The following is a 15,972-nucleotide window of genomic DNA, read 5'->3' as shown; positions in this document are numbered from 1 at the left end:
CTCTTCCCTCCTGCTCCACTGGTATAGAGCCAAGGTGGGGTCACAGGGCTGAATTAGGGCTCCCCATCCTCCCTCTTCCCTCCTGCTCCACTGGTATAGAGCCAAGGTGGGGTCACAGGGCTGAGTGAGGGCTCCCCATCCTCCCTCTTCCCTCCTGCTCCACTGGTATAGAGCCAAGGTGGGGTCACAGGGCTGAGTGAGGGCTCCCCATCCTCCCTCTTCCCTCCTGCTCCACTGGTATAGAGCCAAGGTGGGGTCACAGGGCTGAGTGAGGGCTCCCAATCCTCCCTCTTCCTTCCTGCTCCACTGGTATAGAGCCAAGGTGGGGTCACAGGGCTGAATTAGGGCTCCCCATCCTCCCTCTTCCCTCCTGCTCCACTGGTATAGAGCCAAGGTGGGGTCACAGGGCTGAGTGAGGGCTCCCCATCCTCCCTCTTCCCTCCTGCTCCACTGGTATAGAGCCAAGGTGGGGTCACAGGGCTGAGTGAGGGCTCCCCATCCTCCCTCTTCCCTCCTGCTCCACTGGTATAGAGCCAAGGTGGGGTCACAGGGCTGAGTGAGGGCTCCCAATCCTCCCTCTTCCTTCCTGCTCCACTGGTATAGAGCCAAGGTGGGGTCACAGGGCTGAATTAGGGCTCCCCATCCTCCCTCTTCCCTCCTGCTCCACTGGTATAGAGCCAAGTTGGGGTCACAGGGCTGAGTGAGGGCTCCCCATCCTCCCTCTTCCTTCCTGCTCCACTGGTATAGAGCCAAGGTGGGGTCACAGGGCTGAATTAGGGCTCCCCATCCTCCCTCTTCCCTCCTGCTCCATGTGTGTAACCCCCAGCTGATTTATAGACTGTGGTACCTGCTCATCTGCTTCAATTCCAGAACTGGAACTGCAGGGATGGCATTTTTGACATCCCTGTGTTTTAATTACAAAGGGGCCTCTTGAGACCTTATCAGAAATACTACCAGCCTAGCCCTGGCAGTATTTTCGGGGTCTTGGATTCTGTATCGGTGTGGCTGTAAAATTGTACTATAGTTAGGTAAGTTGTTTCCTTTGGGGGAAACGAGGTGAAGGGTATGAAGGCTCTCTCTTTGTCATTTCTTACAACTACATGTGAGTCTGCTGGCCACAGTGGCTCACGCCTGTAACCCCAGCACTTTGGGAGGCTGAGACGGGCAGATCATGAGGTCAAGAGATCCAGACAATCTTGGCCAACATGGTGAAACCCTGTCTGTACTAAAAATACAAAAAAAATTAGCTAGGCATGGTGGCATACACCTGTGGTCCCACCTGTTCGGGAGGCTGAGGCGGAGGTAACCCAGGAGGCGGAGGTTGCAGTGAGCCAAGATTGCGCCACTGCACTCCAGCCTGGCGACAGAGCAAGACTCCGTCTCAAAAAAAAAAAAAAAAAAAATCAAAAAACAAAAAATTGCATGTGAGTCTACAGTGAGTTTTAAAAAGTTCCAGTCTGGGCAGCATAGTGAGACCTCGTCTCTACACTTGATAATAATAATAATAATAATAAAAAATATTAGCCAGGTGTGGTGGCGCACGCCTATGGTCCTAGCTGCTTGGGAGGATGAGGTGGGAGGACGGCTTGAGCGCAGGAGGTTAGGACTGCAGTGAACTGTGATGTCACTACTGCACTCCAGCCTGGGCGCCAGAGCGAGGCCCCTTCTCAACAAAAGAAAAAGGTTGAAAGAAAAAATTTTTTAAAGTAGGTTCATTTAAATACTACAAACTCCAAAGGGGTTTTCTATTTGAAGTTTTAGGGAGCAGCTTATGTACTTTGTGTCTCACACTTTGCTAATACCCAAAACGCAGAAAAATAGGGAACCTCTTGAGGCAGGAGGGGAATGAAGCACCGATTCTCGCTGCAGTGCGGATGAACCTTGACGACATGACGCCAAGTGAAAGCCAGACATGCAAGATCGCATCTTATGTGATTCCGTTTATAGGAAGTGGCCCCAATAAACAGATCTGGAGACAGAAAGTAGATTCATGGTGGCCAGGGTTTGGGAGTAGCAGGGGTAGGAAGGAGTAGCAGCGGTAGGAGGGAATAGGGAGTGACTGTAAGTGGGTAGCAGGTTTCTTTTTTGGCTTATGTTCTAAAATTAGATTGTTGCAATGGTTGTAAAGCTCTGTGAGTGGACTAAAAGTCATGGAGTTATACCCTTTAAATGAGTGATTGCATAGTATGTGAATTATATCTCTATAAAACTGTTAAAAAAGTAGGGCCTTTTTACATCTTTTTTTTTTTTTCTGAGATGTAATCTCACTCTTGCCAATCTGGATTGTAGTGGCGCGATCTCAGCTCACCGCAACCTCTGCCTCCCAAGTTCAAGGGATTCCCTTGCCTCAGCCTCCTGAGTAGCTGAGAACTACAGGTGCACGCTGCCATGCCCAGCTCATTTTTTGTATTTTAGTGGAGATGGGGTTTCACCATGTTATTCAGGCTGGTCTCGAACTCCTGACCTTGTAATCCACCCGCCTTGGCCTCTCAAAGTGCTGGGAATATAGGCATGAGACACTGAACCCGGCCGCCTGTGTTTTTATAAATGAAGAAATGGAGGTTCCTAAAGGCTAAACCACAGTGAGGGTGTGCTGCAGCAAAACCTAGATTTGGGGACCCCTTGACCTGCAAGCCCATTTTCTTCTCACTGCTGGCATAGCCGGGGTGCCACGGCTGCCCTCTTGCAGGTGCTGACAGCTCAGGGGGGGTCACCAGAGGAAAGGCCTGTGAGTTCTGTGCAAGTCAGTTTCAGGCTTGTGTCCTCACTGGGGACCCTGCTCCCTCCGGAAGTGAGTATGACATTCCGTCCTGTTCCCTTGGAGCAGCTCTTCCCAGGAGAGCTTCCGTGGAAAGAGAACTGTGGGAAAACATGTGGAAGCTTTTCGTGAACGCGTTTCTGAGTGTCATGAAGTGCTCAGCTGTGTCCGGGTCCTGAGTTTTCCAAGGGTTTATAAACCCCGGAGCTGATTTTGGATGTGGAAGGAAGCCATGGGATTATAGCCAGGGACTGTGCTATTTTTTGTAAGTGATGATGCTGTCATGTAGTAAACAGGCCCTTTGTGGTAAAATGGGCAGGAGTGAATGGAGGTGGAAGGAGAAGTTTTGGGAGAAGTTTTGCACTCGGTTAGTGTGCAGGTGGTCAACGCAGACTCAGTAGCTCCTGAGTTGCTGAGTAGAAATGCAGATTACTGGGTCCCAGTCTGGACCTGCAGCATCAGAAACTCTGGGGTAAGGTCTGGGAACCTGTGTTTTATTTTTATTTTATTTTATTTTATTTTTTTGAGATAGAGTCTTGCTTTGTTGCCCAGGCTGGTCTTGAACTCCTGGGATCCAGTGATCCTCCTGCCTCGGTCTCCCAAAGTGCTGGGATTATAAGCATAAGCCACTGCACCTGGCCAGAACCTGTGTTTTAGTGAACACTCGTGACATTATTGTGCACCCTGAAGTCTGAGGAGTCTAGCATCAGGTGACTGATGACACATCATTGGGGTGTAGGGTCATGGGTCCTGAAGTTGTCCTTGTCTGTCACCCTCCTCACTTTGTCTAAGGGCGAGTGGGGCAGAGAGAGAAAGTAGATTAGTGGTTGCCAGGGGCTGGGAGTCACAGGCTGGGGAGTGACTGCAGGTGGGTACGCGCTTTCTTTTCTGGTGATGTTCTAAAACTGCGCTGTGGTGATGGCTGCAGGGCTTTAGATGGCTTGCTTGAACCTTGCAGTGGTGATCAGTGCCTTGGCCTAAGTTGAAGGAAAGTCTTAGGAAGGAAATGAGCTTTGCTTTTTTTTCCCCCCCATTTTTGTGTTTTGAGACAGAGTCTTGCTCTGTCGCCCAGGCTGGAGTGCAGTGGTGCAGTCTCAGCTCACTGCAACCTCCGCCTCCTGGGTTCAAGCAATTCTCCTGCCTCAGCCTCCCGAGTAGCTGGGATTACAGGCAGCTGCCACCATGCCCAGTCAACTTTTGTATTTTTAGTAGAGAAGAGGTTTCATCATGTTGCCCAGGCTGGTCTTGAACTCCTGGCCTCAAGTGAGTTTTTTGCCACCAGATACTAAAATGTATCAAAAAGCTCCTCTATTTAGTACTGATTGAGATGAATGGAGCAAAATAGCCCAGGAACAGAACCTGGTATTATCTCTTTGTAAGGTACACATGAATTTAAAATCTTATTTGATATATCTAATAACAATAATAAAGTATTTTTAAAAGTCATAGATCAAGAGAAGGAAAGGATTATGCAGTAACTATGAGCATGTGGGTCTTAGTGTCACTAGTACTTATCTTTCTTCGTAGGAGGGATTTGTTTTTTTAATCATAAAGGAAGTAGATATGTTGAACACATCAGGCTTCCTTATTTACATTGGCTAGAGAGCCTAACTCTAAATTTAGCCAATGTATAAGACTAAATGTCATATATTCATCTATACAAACACACACATATGTACATACACACTTGCATCCACATATACATACTCATATTTTACAACACATACACATATACATACACATGTACATGTATACACATACATACATGCCTCATTCCTGATTTTCCATTATTTTTCTTCCACTTTATCTTGTATTAATCTTTTTGGTTTGTCAAATTTTCTTGTATTTTATGTATCTCTATAAACTACCTTAAAACTTCTTGGGGGAAGAAAGTGGACTATAAAGAAAGAAATAGAATAAGGTATAATATATGGAAAAAAGGCAGCAAAAAATATACCCACATTTGAATAGGTTGATTTTGGGGTGATGGCGATAATGGGATTAATTACTTTTCCTAAAGTTCTCTGTATTTTTGAAATGTTCAACTCAAAGAATCATATCATTAGAAACAATTTATTATTTCCACTCATTCCCCTTGCTGGCCAGTGAAAGGAATGCATTTCCGTGAGGGAGGGTCTGGCAGGGCAGTGTTGAGGGGAGGGTCTTTGCTGCGGGAAAAGCTGGTCCAGTTCCCAGGAGAGCGCCTCCTTTGCTGCTTGACCTGATTGCAAGTGGAATGTCAGAGCCGGAAGGAAACGTTCCATCACTTATTTAGAGCATTCATTTGGCTCTTCCCTGATCTAGGCGTTTAGCCCTTGGTCGGAGGGAGTTTACATTCTAGTCAGGGGTTAGTAAATGAATGAAACTGATTCAGAAATGATGCAACCCTGGGATGGTGACATATAGCGCCAGGGAGAAGGGTGAAGAGATGCCTAAGTCAAGAGCTAGGGGAATGGGTTTCCAGAGAGAGGAGCTGCTTGTGCACAGGCTTGGAGTTGCCCAGGACTTGGGCAGGTCAAAGTGAAGAATGGCTGGGGCAGCCATTGCAGGTGAGCAGGTCAGGGAAAGCGAGTACCTGGGAGAAATCAGCTAGGACCGGATCTGACGGAAGCAAGGGAAAGAGTTTGAATTGTACTCTAAGGACGGTAGACAGCTACTGAAGGATTTAAAAAGGGGAATGGCAGTGTCTGATGAAAGGTTTAAGATCCTTCTACCTGCTTCTGAAGGGTGATTTGTAGGAGGATAAGAGATGCAGCCAGGGGGGTGGGTAGGGAGATCCTGCCCAAACTGATTGCTACACAGTGATAGATGTGTGGTTTTCTTTCCTTTTTTCTTTTTCTTTTTTGATGATGGGGGGACATACAACTTAAGAAAAATTGGAATTATTTTGTCAAGTTTGCTATGTTAGCATTTTACTGATGGAATGAACTTGCATTTAAAGTAGACATCATTTTTGTTTAATTATATAACATTATCGATATTACAGATACCAGGTATGCGTGTACCCATTTAATTACACACTGATAAATGCTCTAAATAAGTGATGGAACGTTTCCTTCCGGCTCTGACATTCCACTTGCAATATATATAATATCTACACACACACACACACACACACACACACACACACACACACACATTTGAGACAAGGGCTTGCTCTGTCACCAAGGCTTTGGAATGCAGTGGTGTCTTCTTGGCTCACTGCGATTTCTGCCTCCTGGGTTCAAGCAATTCTCCTGCCTCGGCCTCCCTAGTAGCTGAGACTACAGGTGTGCGCTACCACACCCAGCTAGTTTTTGTATTTTTAGTAGAGACAGAGTTTCACCATGTTGGCCAGGATGGTCTCAAAACTCCTGACCTCAAGTGATCCTCCTGCCTTGGCCTCCCAAAGTGCCCTGGCTATGTTTCTGATATTACAAAGCCAAGCCCAGTTGATCAGAATTTAGTGGCCTCTTCAAGATTTGATCCATTTCAGAAATCTGAGCTCTCTAGCATTACATGGGCTGACGTTTTCTTAGCAAAGAACTGCTTACCTGAGTGTATAAAATCTAACATTTAGGAAGAATGACTCATTGCTTTAAGTGTCAAGTCCTGGTTTTTATCTTTATTGTTGCACAAGTTTGATTTGACCTTGGAAAAATCATTTCAGTTTGTATTTTAGTTCTTGTGTGCAGAAGATGGGGAAGAATAGTCCTGGTAACCCTCGTGCCATCATGTTAACGGGTGAGAGCTCTCTAAGACCTAGGAGAGATAATAACAGGTGCAAAGGCCCTGTGAGGGGAGGCAGCAGGTAGATATTTTAGGAAATGAAAAATGGTCCATGTAGCTGGAGAGCAGGGTACAGGGGAGAGATGGTCCAGGGTCATGTTATAGAGGTGTAGGTCAGGGCCACACTGGGCAGGATTTTGCACACCTTATTGGGGACTTTAATTATCTGGAAAGCAGGGGAAGCCATGGGAGGATTTAAATTGGGGAATGACATAAGATTGTTAGATACGCCGTCTCCTTTAATTCTCATAACTAATGTATGTGCTAGGTAATATTATCCCCATTTTAAACCAGCACAGAAATTAGGACAGTGGAGATGAAGGAGTTTACCCAAGGACACCTTGCGTAAAGTGGAGCTAGGATGATGGAGCTAGGAAAGCATCTCAGGTCAGCTTGCATCCAAAGTCCTCTGTCTTCCAGATCAGCCTACCTCCATAGTAATATAACAATGACTGTGGTCTTAAAACACTTTGAACTCTTAAGATGAGAGATTTCCCTTAAATTACAAAGTGGTATTATGCTTCAGAAATATGAGCAGTAATGAGAGAGCAGGTAAGGCCCGGGAACTTTTGAAAAGCCCGGTCCGTGTGGCTCTGCTCCAGCACCTTCAAGTTCCCTGCCGTCTGGTGGAGGGCGTCTCATAAGCTGCTTTCAGCACAAAGAAGGGTTTGGCTGCTCTCCCACCATTTGACACTGCGGCTGTCCATAAGGACTCATTGTCCGTGAAATGCACCCAACGCTTGAGCTTTCAGGGGTTTTGGGTTGGGAAATCAGATCTGGGCAGTGCATGCGTGGTTTCGCTGGAGACATCATCCAATGCCAAGTTTTTGCTTTCTGCTTTCTCCCTCTTGGATAATCAGCTGGGTTACATGGATTCTTAGAAGCTGGTTGTAGAGATCACCATCTCAATTTCGAACCCAAGAAGCCTTATTCAGGGTTCAAATGGGAAAATACCTGCTGGCTCACGGCCCTTGAGGCTCTTGGTGATGATGACACATGTCTGTTTCTTTCTAGTTGACCATGTGGTTCCTGAGCCTGGGACAAGCCTGCTTGCTGCCTTTGACCAGTGGAGGGAATGGGCTGACAGCAAGTCCTGCTGTGACTACTCTCTGCATGTGGACATCACCGAGTGGCATAAGGGCATCCAGGAGGAGATGGAAGCACTTGTGAAGGATCATGGTAGGTTGCACTGACTCAGTGCCCTCTGCAGATGTTCCCACTTCAGTCCATCAACTGGCACAGCCTCAGGAAGAAAGGCTCAGTGACAGTGCTTCCAGATCCCATTTGTGGCTCATGCTCCTGTCTGCCCCTGGGAAGGAGAGAGTGTTTTGGGCTGCAGCTTGTGCTGATTGGAGGTGACCTTACCCAGTGCAGTAACATAAGCCTTTGTTGATAAGGGAAGATGAGCGTTACTGCTGGGACCTATTCTTTGGTGACACCTGCTCACCGCTTATTGGTTTGCGGGCACTGTGCTCTCTATCCAGGGTAGGGAGTTGAGCCACCGAGAGAGTGATTTACCTTCAAAAAATAACAAATACGCCAGGCACAGTGGCTCACACCTGTAATCCCATCACTTTGGGAGGCTGAGGTGGATGGAACACCCGAGGTCAGGAGTTCAAGACCAGCCTGGCCAACAAGGTGAAACCCCATCTCTACTAAAAATACAAAAATTAGCTGGGTGTGGTGGGCCTGTAATCCCAGCCACTCAGGAAGCTGAGGAAGGACAGTTGCTTGAACCCGGGAAGCGGAGGTTGCAGTGAGCCGAGATCATGCCATTGCATTCCAGTCTGGAGAACAAGAGCGAGACTTCAACTCAAAAAAAAAAAACATATATATGTATATGTATATGTGTGTGTGTGTGTGTGTGTGTGTGTGTGTGTGTATTAACAAATACATATCCCAGTGAGGATTCGGTCTCAGGAGTCTCAGGAGAGTGTTGGGCAGCCCCCTCCTACAAACCTGGACGAATCTAGGATAGACTTGAGGACTATGAGACACTTCGACACTGAGGACAACCTGAGGGGTCTTTTCCATTCCCTAGCATTATTTTGGAGAAGAAATTTTCAGGGATTGGAAAGATTCACAGAGAGGTGGGAGGAATCTTTTACCACCTCAAGGTGCCTCTGGCACTCTTGTCAACAGGAACCTTGGGGGTTTGGGTGGAAGAGCCAGACCACATCGTCTTCCTGGGTCTCCGTGGGCTTGGCTAGAGACCAAATTAACCTCATCGGATCTTAGCGTTCAGGGAAGCTTCTATTGCTTTAGGGTTCTGGGACTTCCAGGCTCAGAAGCACCATGTGCTGTGAGTGACACGGCAAGAGGGAAGTCTCTAGGCACCAGAACGGTAGGAAATGTCCCAGAATGAAAAGCAGGAGTCTTGGGTTTCTCTGATCTCACGCAGACTGTGTGACTCTGGGTAAATTGATTACATTTTATGGGTGTCAATTTTTTAAACGTTTCTCACATGGGGGTCTTGGATGAGACGTCCTCTAAGATTCTTTCCAGCACAAAGCTTCCATATAAAAGAAAATAGGTAACCTTTGACTTTTCTCACTTTTGAGCATGCGGGGACTCTGAGTGATTTGACTGTGGCTACTTAGACTGAATCTACTCCAAACCAGGCAGGAGGGTTACCATGGTTACTGTTGCCTGGCAATGGGAGAAGGGCCAGGATGTCCGGAGGCATTTAACTCGGGCAGCTCCCAGCACCCCCCAGGTGGATCGAATTAAGCTCCAAGGCTGCGAGGTTGTCAGGACAATCGTTTAAAATTGGGATGAATGTTGGGCAGGGATGTTTGGTCTGGTGCCTGGGGAAGCAAGAACTCCAAGACGCCAGGATGAGAATTGTGACATCTGCTTGTTGAACCTTTTCTTACTTAAAAAATCATTTTCTTAAAAATCAGCATGGAAGGCAGTCTGCCCGCCCCCCCCCCCCAAAAAAAAGACATTTATCACAGTTCTTCAGGCAGAAGCTTCTAATTCATTTTCTTGTTAGAGTCACAACAGACTTGTTTGGTGGGGGCAGCTTAAAAAATTAACCGTGGTAAAATAAACATAACATTACAATTACCATGTTAACTATTTTTAGGTGTCCGTGCAGCTCAGCGTTTAAAGTACACTCGTAATGTTGCTGCAGCCATCAGCACCCTCCATCCACAGGACTCTTTAGCTTGCAAAACTAAAACCCTACACCCATTAAGCACTAACTCTTCACTCCCCTTCCCCCCAGTCCCTGGCAACCTCGGTTGTACTGTCTGTCTGTGAATTTGACTTCTAGGGACCTCATACACACTTTCTGTGTGTCTGCCTTGTTTTATTTAGTATAATGTTTTCAAGGTCAATCCATATTGGAAAACATATCAAAATTTCTTCCTTTAATATTTCATATTTCATATAGTGTTTGTCCTTGGACAGCTGCCTTATTTCTCTTACCGTATGTCTTCCTTTTTATAGGCTGAATAATATTCCACTGTATGGATAAGACCACATTTGGTTTATTCATTTATCAGTTGATGGATGCTTGATTTTTGCTTCCACCTTTTGGCTATTGTGAATAATGCTTCTGTGAACATGGGTGTGCAACTAATGGCAACTTTTAATTCTTCTGGTTTTTCTGTAAGTTTACAAGTATATTTTGGTTTATCTGTTAAAAGTCCACCTCTCTATTTTGTCTATACTAGGGGTAAATTCCTTCCTCGTGTACATGGCTTTCAAAGATCGCTTCCAGCTAACGGATTGCCAGGTAAGAAAGTTGGCTTTTTGGAAGAGGCCCTGTGGCTGGGGAAAACAGTCTCCAGCGTATGCATGTCTCCGAGCTTCCCGGGAAGTGGCTGGTGGTTGCTGTTGCTGATGTAATTGAACCTTGAAAGAGAGTATGAACCCAGTGCCCTGGCCTCCAGCCACTCCACCACCTTGGATCTGAGGCTCTGCCTAGCATGGCGTGTCTGGGAGGGGCACTCAGAACCTCCTCAGCAAACCTGGTGCAGAGCCAGGTGTCACTCAAGAGCTGCTTACTCCTGGTCCACGTCCTGCTACGTCGTGCTGCCTCTGTTAATTTCTGACGGGTCTCCATCAAATGTGGCCAGAAACATTGCCCTTGGGCATGTCAAAAAAACCAGGCTAATAGAAGCAGCCTGCGCGTCCTATTTCTCATCCCAGAAATGCTGCCGGCAGGGAGATGATTGTCATTGTGAACAGGAAGATGGAAGTCCCCTGTCTCTGACCCCATCCTTCTCTCTTTCAGATTTATGAAGTATTGAGTGTGATCCGGGACATTGGCGCCATAGCCCAAGTCCACGCAGAAAATGGCGACATCATTGCAGAGGTACCGGGCTTTCTTTTTCATCATTTCTTCATCACCTGGAGGGCAAGAGCCAGGCTCAAGAGAGGGAGGCGACATCTGTAGCTTAACACCAAGGTGGAAAAGCAGAGGGACCCAGTGTTCCCTGCGGGAGCTCTGCTCAGTCTCACCCATGGCGTGAATGCCCGTGACACACGTGTCTCTCCGTTTTCGCTCAGTCTCACCCATGGCGTGAATGCCCGTGACACACGTGTCTCTCCGTTTTCGCTCAGTCTCACCCATGGCGTGAATGCCCGTGACACACGTGTCTCTCTGTTTTCCCACAGAACACCTAGTCAGTTACCATTGCAGAGAGAGACCATTTCTCTTGGCGCTGTAACACAGCTGCCTTGGGTGGGGTGCGGGAACCCTGATGTCACACACAGACATTTTATACTGTGGCTGAGGGCCACAGATGTACCAGCTGTCAGCATCCCAGGGAACAGCTGAGTGGTTTTGGGAGGCTGTAATTGATCCATCCTGCTCAGGCGGGACTGGGAACAGGGCAGCAAACCCTTCTCTTCCTGAGGTCTTGGGATGAGGGCACAACAGTCGGCAGTGACAGTTTTCCATCTTACCCGGATAACTGCATGCTGGGTTTCTGCCATCAGAGCTGTGTGAAGTCTGCTCTCCCTCACAGCCTGGCTTTCTCTAAACATTGCAGGAGCAGCAGAGGATCCTGGATCTGGGCATCACGGGCCCCGAGGGACATGTGCTGAGCCGGCCCGAGGAGGTGAATGTCTGCCAGGCAGAATGCGCAGAGCCACAGGGAACCCGTGTTGAGAAGGGGGCATCTCTGATGCTGACTTTGGTCTTTCTGAGAAGCTGTGGGTCACGTGTGTGTGTGTGTGTGTGTGTGTCAGTCTACATAGGCAAAGTGAAATGTTAGGCTGCTCCTGAGGGTAAGGTGGTGTGACCTGTCTGGCCAGAAGAGTCTTCTTTCTGTATGTTACTCTCCAAGCCCTTGCCTATGTAGACACAGACAGTTCTTCACTGGCATCCTGCAGTCTCGATTTTAGTGTTTCACAACTTACGGTCTCTAAGGTCTTCCCAAAGTTCACCGAAACCTAGTTGGAAGGATTGAAAAGCTAATCTAAATGTCTAGAAGGCATATGGGGAATTGTAAATTTTTCCAAGGTAACCCTGCACAGGATATCACATGATACGCAGAGTTTGGCCGACAGAATCTTTTGAAATTGTAGGGGAAAAATTCATAGCAGGGGCCTGTGCTGGTCCAAAGGTGGAGAATCACCGTCCTGGTGAGGGGTGTGAGTTTGAAGGGAGGGTGCGCACGTCTTAGGTGATGGAGAACCTGTGTTCCTCCGTTAGAATTTGTGGCTGTGAAATACTTTTCAGAAGCTGGCTCCTTAATGACAGGCCGGATGTCAGGCTCTAGGGGCCCTGATTAGGGAGCAGCCTGCAGCTTGCAGGGAAGAATGTGATGGGGGAATCTCTAGGGAACCACCAGGGTTTCCCCTTCATGAGAGGAAGTGGTAGAAAAGGGACTGGTGCAGAGCAGGGGTGTCAGATCACCAAGGGCTTGAGTGGCGGCTGACAGTGAGGAGGCTCCAGAAGCCCATGAGGGAGGAGCTTGGCAAGAGCTCCCTGCAGGGCTGTGGCCACCGAGTCGCTGAGTGTCAGCATTATGCTGCTACTAAATTTGGGATGTATTCTTGTTGGTACCAGGTTGGGAGGGGAGCTGCTCCCGGTGATGAGGAAGTGGATTCAGGAGGGATTGGGAGCGAAGGAGCCATTTGTGTACTGCCTGGGTATATGAGGGGGCTGTTGGGAACCATTCAGAATTGAGAAGAAGGGATGAGGCTGGAAGAGGAGGAAGGAGGCAAGACAGGCAGAAAGAGGAGAGCGGGAGCCATCGGAATGCTTTGCACACAGCAAGGTCCATGCTTTGTTCTGCCCTTGTTGCTGCATGCATATGCGCTCTAGACATACATGTACCCACAGACATAGGCACACACACACACACACACACACACTCATACACTGTAGACATACAGAAAGACATTTAGACACACACACAGGCAGATATACAGACATGCATGCTCCAAGACACCTTCAGTACCATTTGAGGCCCCGAAGAGACGTATTCCTCTCCCCAGGCGACAGCACAGAAGCCATGACATTTTCAGGATTGTATGTTGCTGCTCCAGGCCAGGGATGCAGGCCATTTTGTAGCCATCAACCTTGTCATGTGCACTAAAAGCTGAAAGGGTGGCCTCATCCTTCAGGATCAGGGAGGCAGGCAGGCCCCTGTGTCAGCTGAGGAAAGCCCTGTGCTGAGATGGTGACTGGTGGACAGTGACTCCAGGGGACAGCCTGCAGGTGAGAGCAAGCTAAGACCAGCTGACGATAAACATGCCTGAGGCTGATTTTATGCACCTTTGTGTGCATACAGATGCACGTGCACAAGCACACGCATGCACCCACATTCACACACATACGTGCATAGGCACAGACATGCACATAAACACACATATACATATTTTCACACACAGGTGCAAAGCACACGTGTATACACATTTTACGTTACACATACACTTGTGCAAGGACAGACAAGGTATGCACACATACACACATTCTTACACACACGTGCACATATGTGCTTGCTCACACCTGTGCAGGCACCATCCCACTTTTGCAGACACCTCAAAGGTTCCCTTCTGTGGCTTCACTTCTCCCTCCAGGCTGGCTTCGGGGACTGCCTTCACTAGATCCCCCAGGATTCACCTGTTGGGTGGTTTAAACCATGGTCACGTAAACCGTGGTCGCCCTCAGCCCTGACCTCCCTGGAAGTGATCCTTTGTTCAGCCCTGAAACATTCTTGGGATCAGGCCTTGGAAATGCATAGAGTCTGGGAGAGGTGGAGGGCTGATTGGGTTCTCATGTGGGCCCTGTTCAAAGCTGCCTTCACTTAGTGCTCACGCGCCCTGGACGCTGTGTTCCTGGCTCACATTTTACCTTTGTAACTTTCCTGTGCGGGAGGTACAACAGCATCTTCTTTGCACAATTCCAGGGGGTGCTATTCATGCAGGCTGCATGGCTGTATCCAGGGAGCACCATTTACATTCTACCCCCATGTGTGGTGGGACCAGAGTTGTGCTGCCGTGGGCTCCTTGGTTATCTCTTTCTTTACATGAGGACACTTCGAAAGCATGACTGCCCTGTTATCAAAGCAAAGAGTGAGCAAGTGCAGGGTCCCGCCTGCTACCCAACCCCTCCCGCACTGCACACACATGCAGCTTTAAGCCACACCTGGGCCTGCGCTTCATTAGAAAGTTTCCTCCTGTTTGGTGACTGGGAGCCAGTCCCTCCGCCTGCCATGTACCAGCTGTACAGGTGGTGAGAAGACATCCTCTGAGAAGAGCAAATGCCAGAGGAGGCTCCTGCTCTGAGACCCTCCTCTTGTCTAAGTTTTAGAGCCTTCCAAGGGGCTCGCATTCCTTCTTTCTCCTCCTTTCTGCAGAGAAGAACCCAATACAGAAAGGGTCTTGGCTTTACCGAAGAGGAAAAAGCACTCAGTTGTTATTCTGTTTGCTTGTATTCGTCTGTTTTCACACTGCTCTAAAGAAATACCTGAGACTGGGTAATTTATAAAGAAAAGATATTTACTTGACAGTTCGGCATGGCTGGGGAGCCTCGGGAAACTTACAGTCCTGGTAGAGGGGGAAGGGAAAGCAGGTGTCTTACGTGGCGGCAAGAGAGAGGGAGCAGAGGGCAAACTGCCACTTTCAAACCATCAGATCTCATGAGAACTCCTTCATTATCTCGAGAACAGCATGGGGGAAACCTTCCCCATGATCCCGTCACCTCCCACCAGGTCCCTCCCTCAACGTGTGGGGATTACAATTAGAGATGAGTTTTGGGCGGGGACACAGAGCCAAACTGCATCGTGGATATTTCAACCAGCGAGATTAAAACAATGTTTACATGATTAGGCCCAGGGGGCTTCTATTCTAGAAGCTGTTGTACTGAGAACTTCAGAATCCCCAGCAACTAATGATGGAGTCTCCTTGGGGGCTGGCAGACCTGGGGATGCATCAGTGAGGGAGTCAGTTTTTCCGCTGATTAGAGGCCCCTCTTGTATGGCATGCCCTGAGTAGTTTTACCCATATGACCGCCCGATGACTCGAGGAGGGGGACGCAGGGGGGGTCTTAAAGTCTTGAATGGTGGCAGAGCAGGATTAGAACCCAAGCCCACAGGCACTTGCCCACTGACGTCTTCTCCCTGGTGCGTTTGTCAAGCAGGATCTGTTGTGTGTTATACCCTGTGTGGGTGATAAAGAGAACACAGTATGGAACAATTTTGCATGAATTTGAGCTTCCCAGTCCACTTGGGGAGGTGCTGCGGATGGAATGAAACACCCCAATGTAACTTCTCTGCAGTTCGGTGACCTGTCCATCACTAGCATGATGGCTCTCTTGGATTTGAACTTTCTAAAATATATTCCTAGCTCACTAGGCGTTTCTACCCAACTCACCATGTGAGACCACCCAGTAGGGTTTTCCCTCCTTTTTTTGTTTTGTCTTGTTTTTTTGAGATGGAGTCTTGATCTGTCACCAGGCTGGAGTGCAGTGGTGCAATCTTGACTCACTGCAACCTCCACATTCCAGGTTCAAGTGATTCTCCTGCCTCAGCCTCCTGAGTAGCTGGGACTACAGGTGCATGCCACCATGCCCAGCTAATTTTTGTATTTTTAGTAGAGACAGAGTTTCAGCGTCTGTCACGAGATCTCTTGACCTCGTGATCCGTCCACCTCGGCCTCCCAAAGTACTGGGATTACAGGCGTGACCCACTGTGCCCGGCCAGGATTTTCCCTCATTTTCTGCCCAGAGAATTGGAAAGGACACTAGAGAGTGCAGAAATCTGGAACTGAACCGTCTGTGGCTGGGAGGAGTGGCAACTGAGCCTGCATGTTGATCGGGCAGTGCCTGGCATTGTGGGGATGCAAAACAAGAAAGAGATCCTTTTTGAAGGGACTCTGGGCAAGGCGGGGAGAAAGGTTAGACACAAAGTGAGTATAGAGATAGAATGTGACAGCAGCTCTGAGCCGTAAGACTGGTGTCTGGGAAGAGTGGGGACTTGGAGATG

General features: G+C 48.2%; 1 protein-coding gene across 3 annotated transcripts in view; it reads left to right on the top strand.

The window, feature by feature from the left end:
- Positions 1 to 15,972, top strand: part of DPYSL2 (dihydropyrimidinase like 2) — a 143,168-nt gene that overhangs the window by 100,949 nt on the left and 26,247 nt on the right. For all 3 annotated transcript variants that reach the window (XM_035269955.3, XM_035269956.3, XM_035269958.3), the window contains exons 4-7: positions 7,541 to 7,705; positions 10,207 to 10,268; positions 10,770 to 10,850; positions 11,530 to 11,598. In XM_035269955.3, coding sequence (XP_035125846.1) covers positions 7,541 to 7,705; positions 10,207 to 10,268; positions 10,770 to 10,850; positions 11,530 to 11,598 — 377 coding nt within the window. The remainder of the gene's footprint in view (positions 1 to 7,540; positions 7,706 to 10,206; positions 10,269 to 10,769; positions 10,851 to 11,529; positions 11,599 to 15,972) is intronic.

This window comes from Callithrix jacchus, chromosome 13 (assembly GCF_049354715.1).
Source record: "Callithrix jacchus isolate 240 chromosome 13, calJac240_pri, whole genome shotgun sequence".
Taxonomy (NCBI): domain Eukaryota; kingdom Metazoa; phylum Chordata; class Mammalia; order Primates; family Cebidae; genus Callithrix; species Callithrix jacchus.
This window is presented reverse-complemented; position numbering and strand designations above follow the sequence as displayed.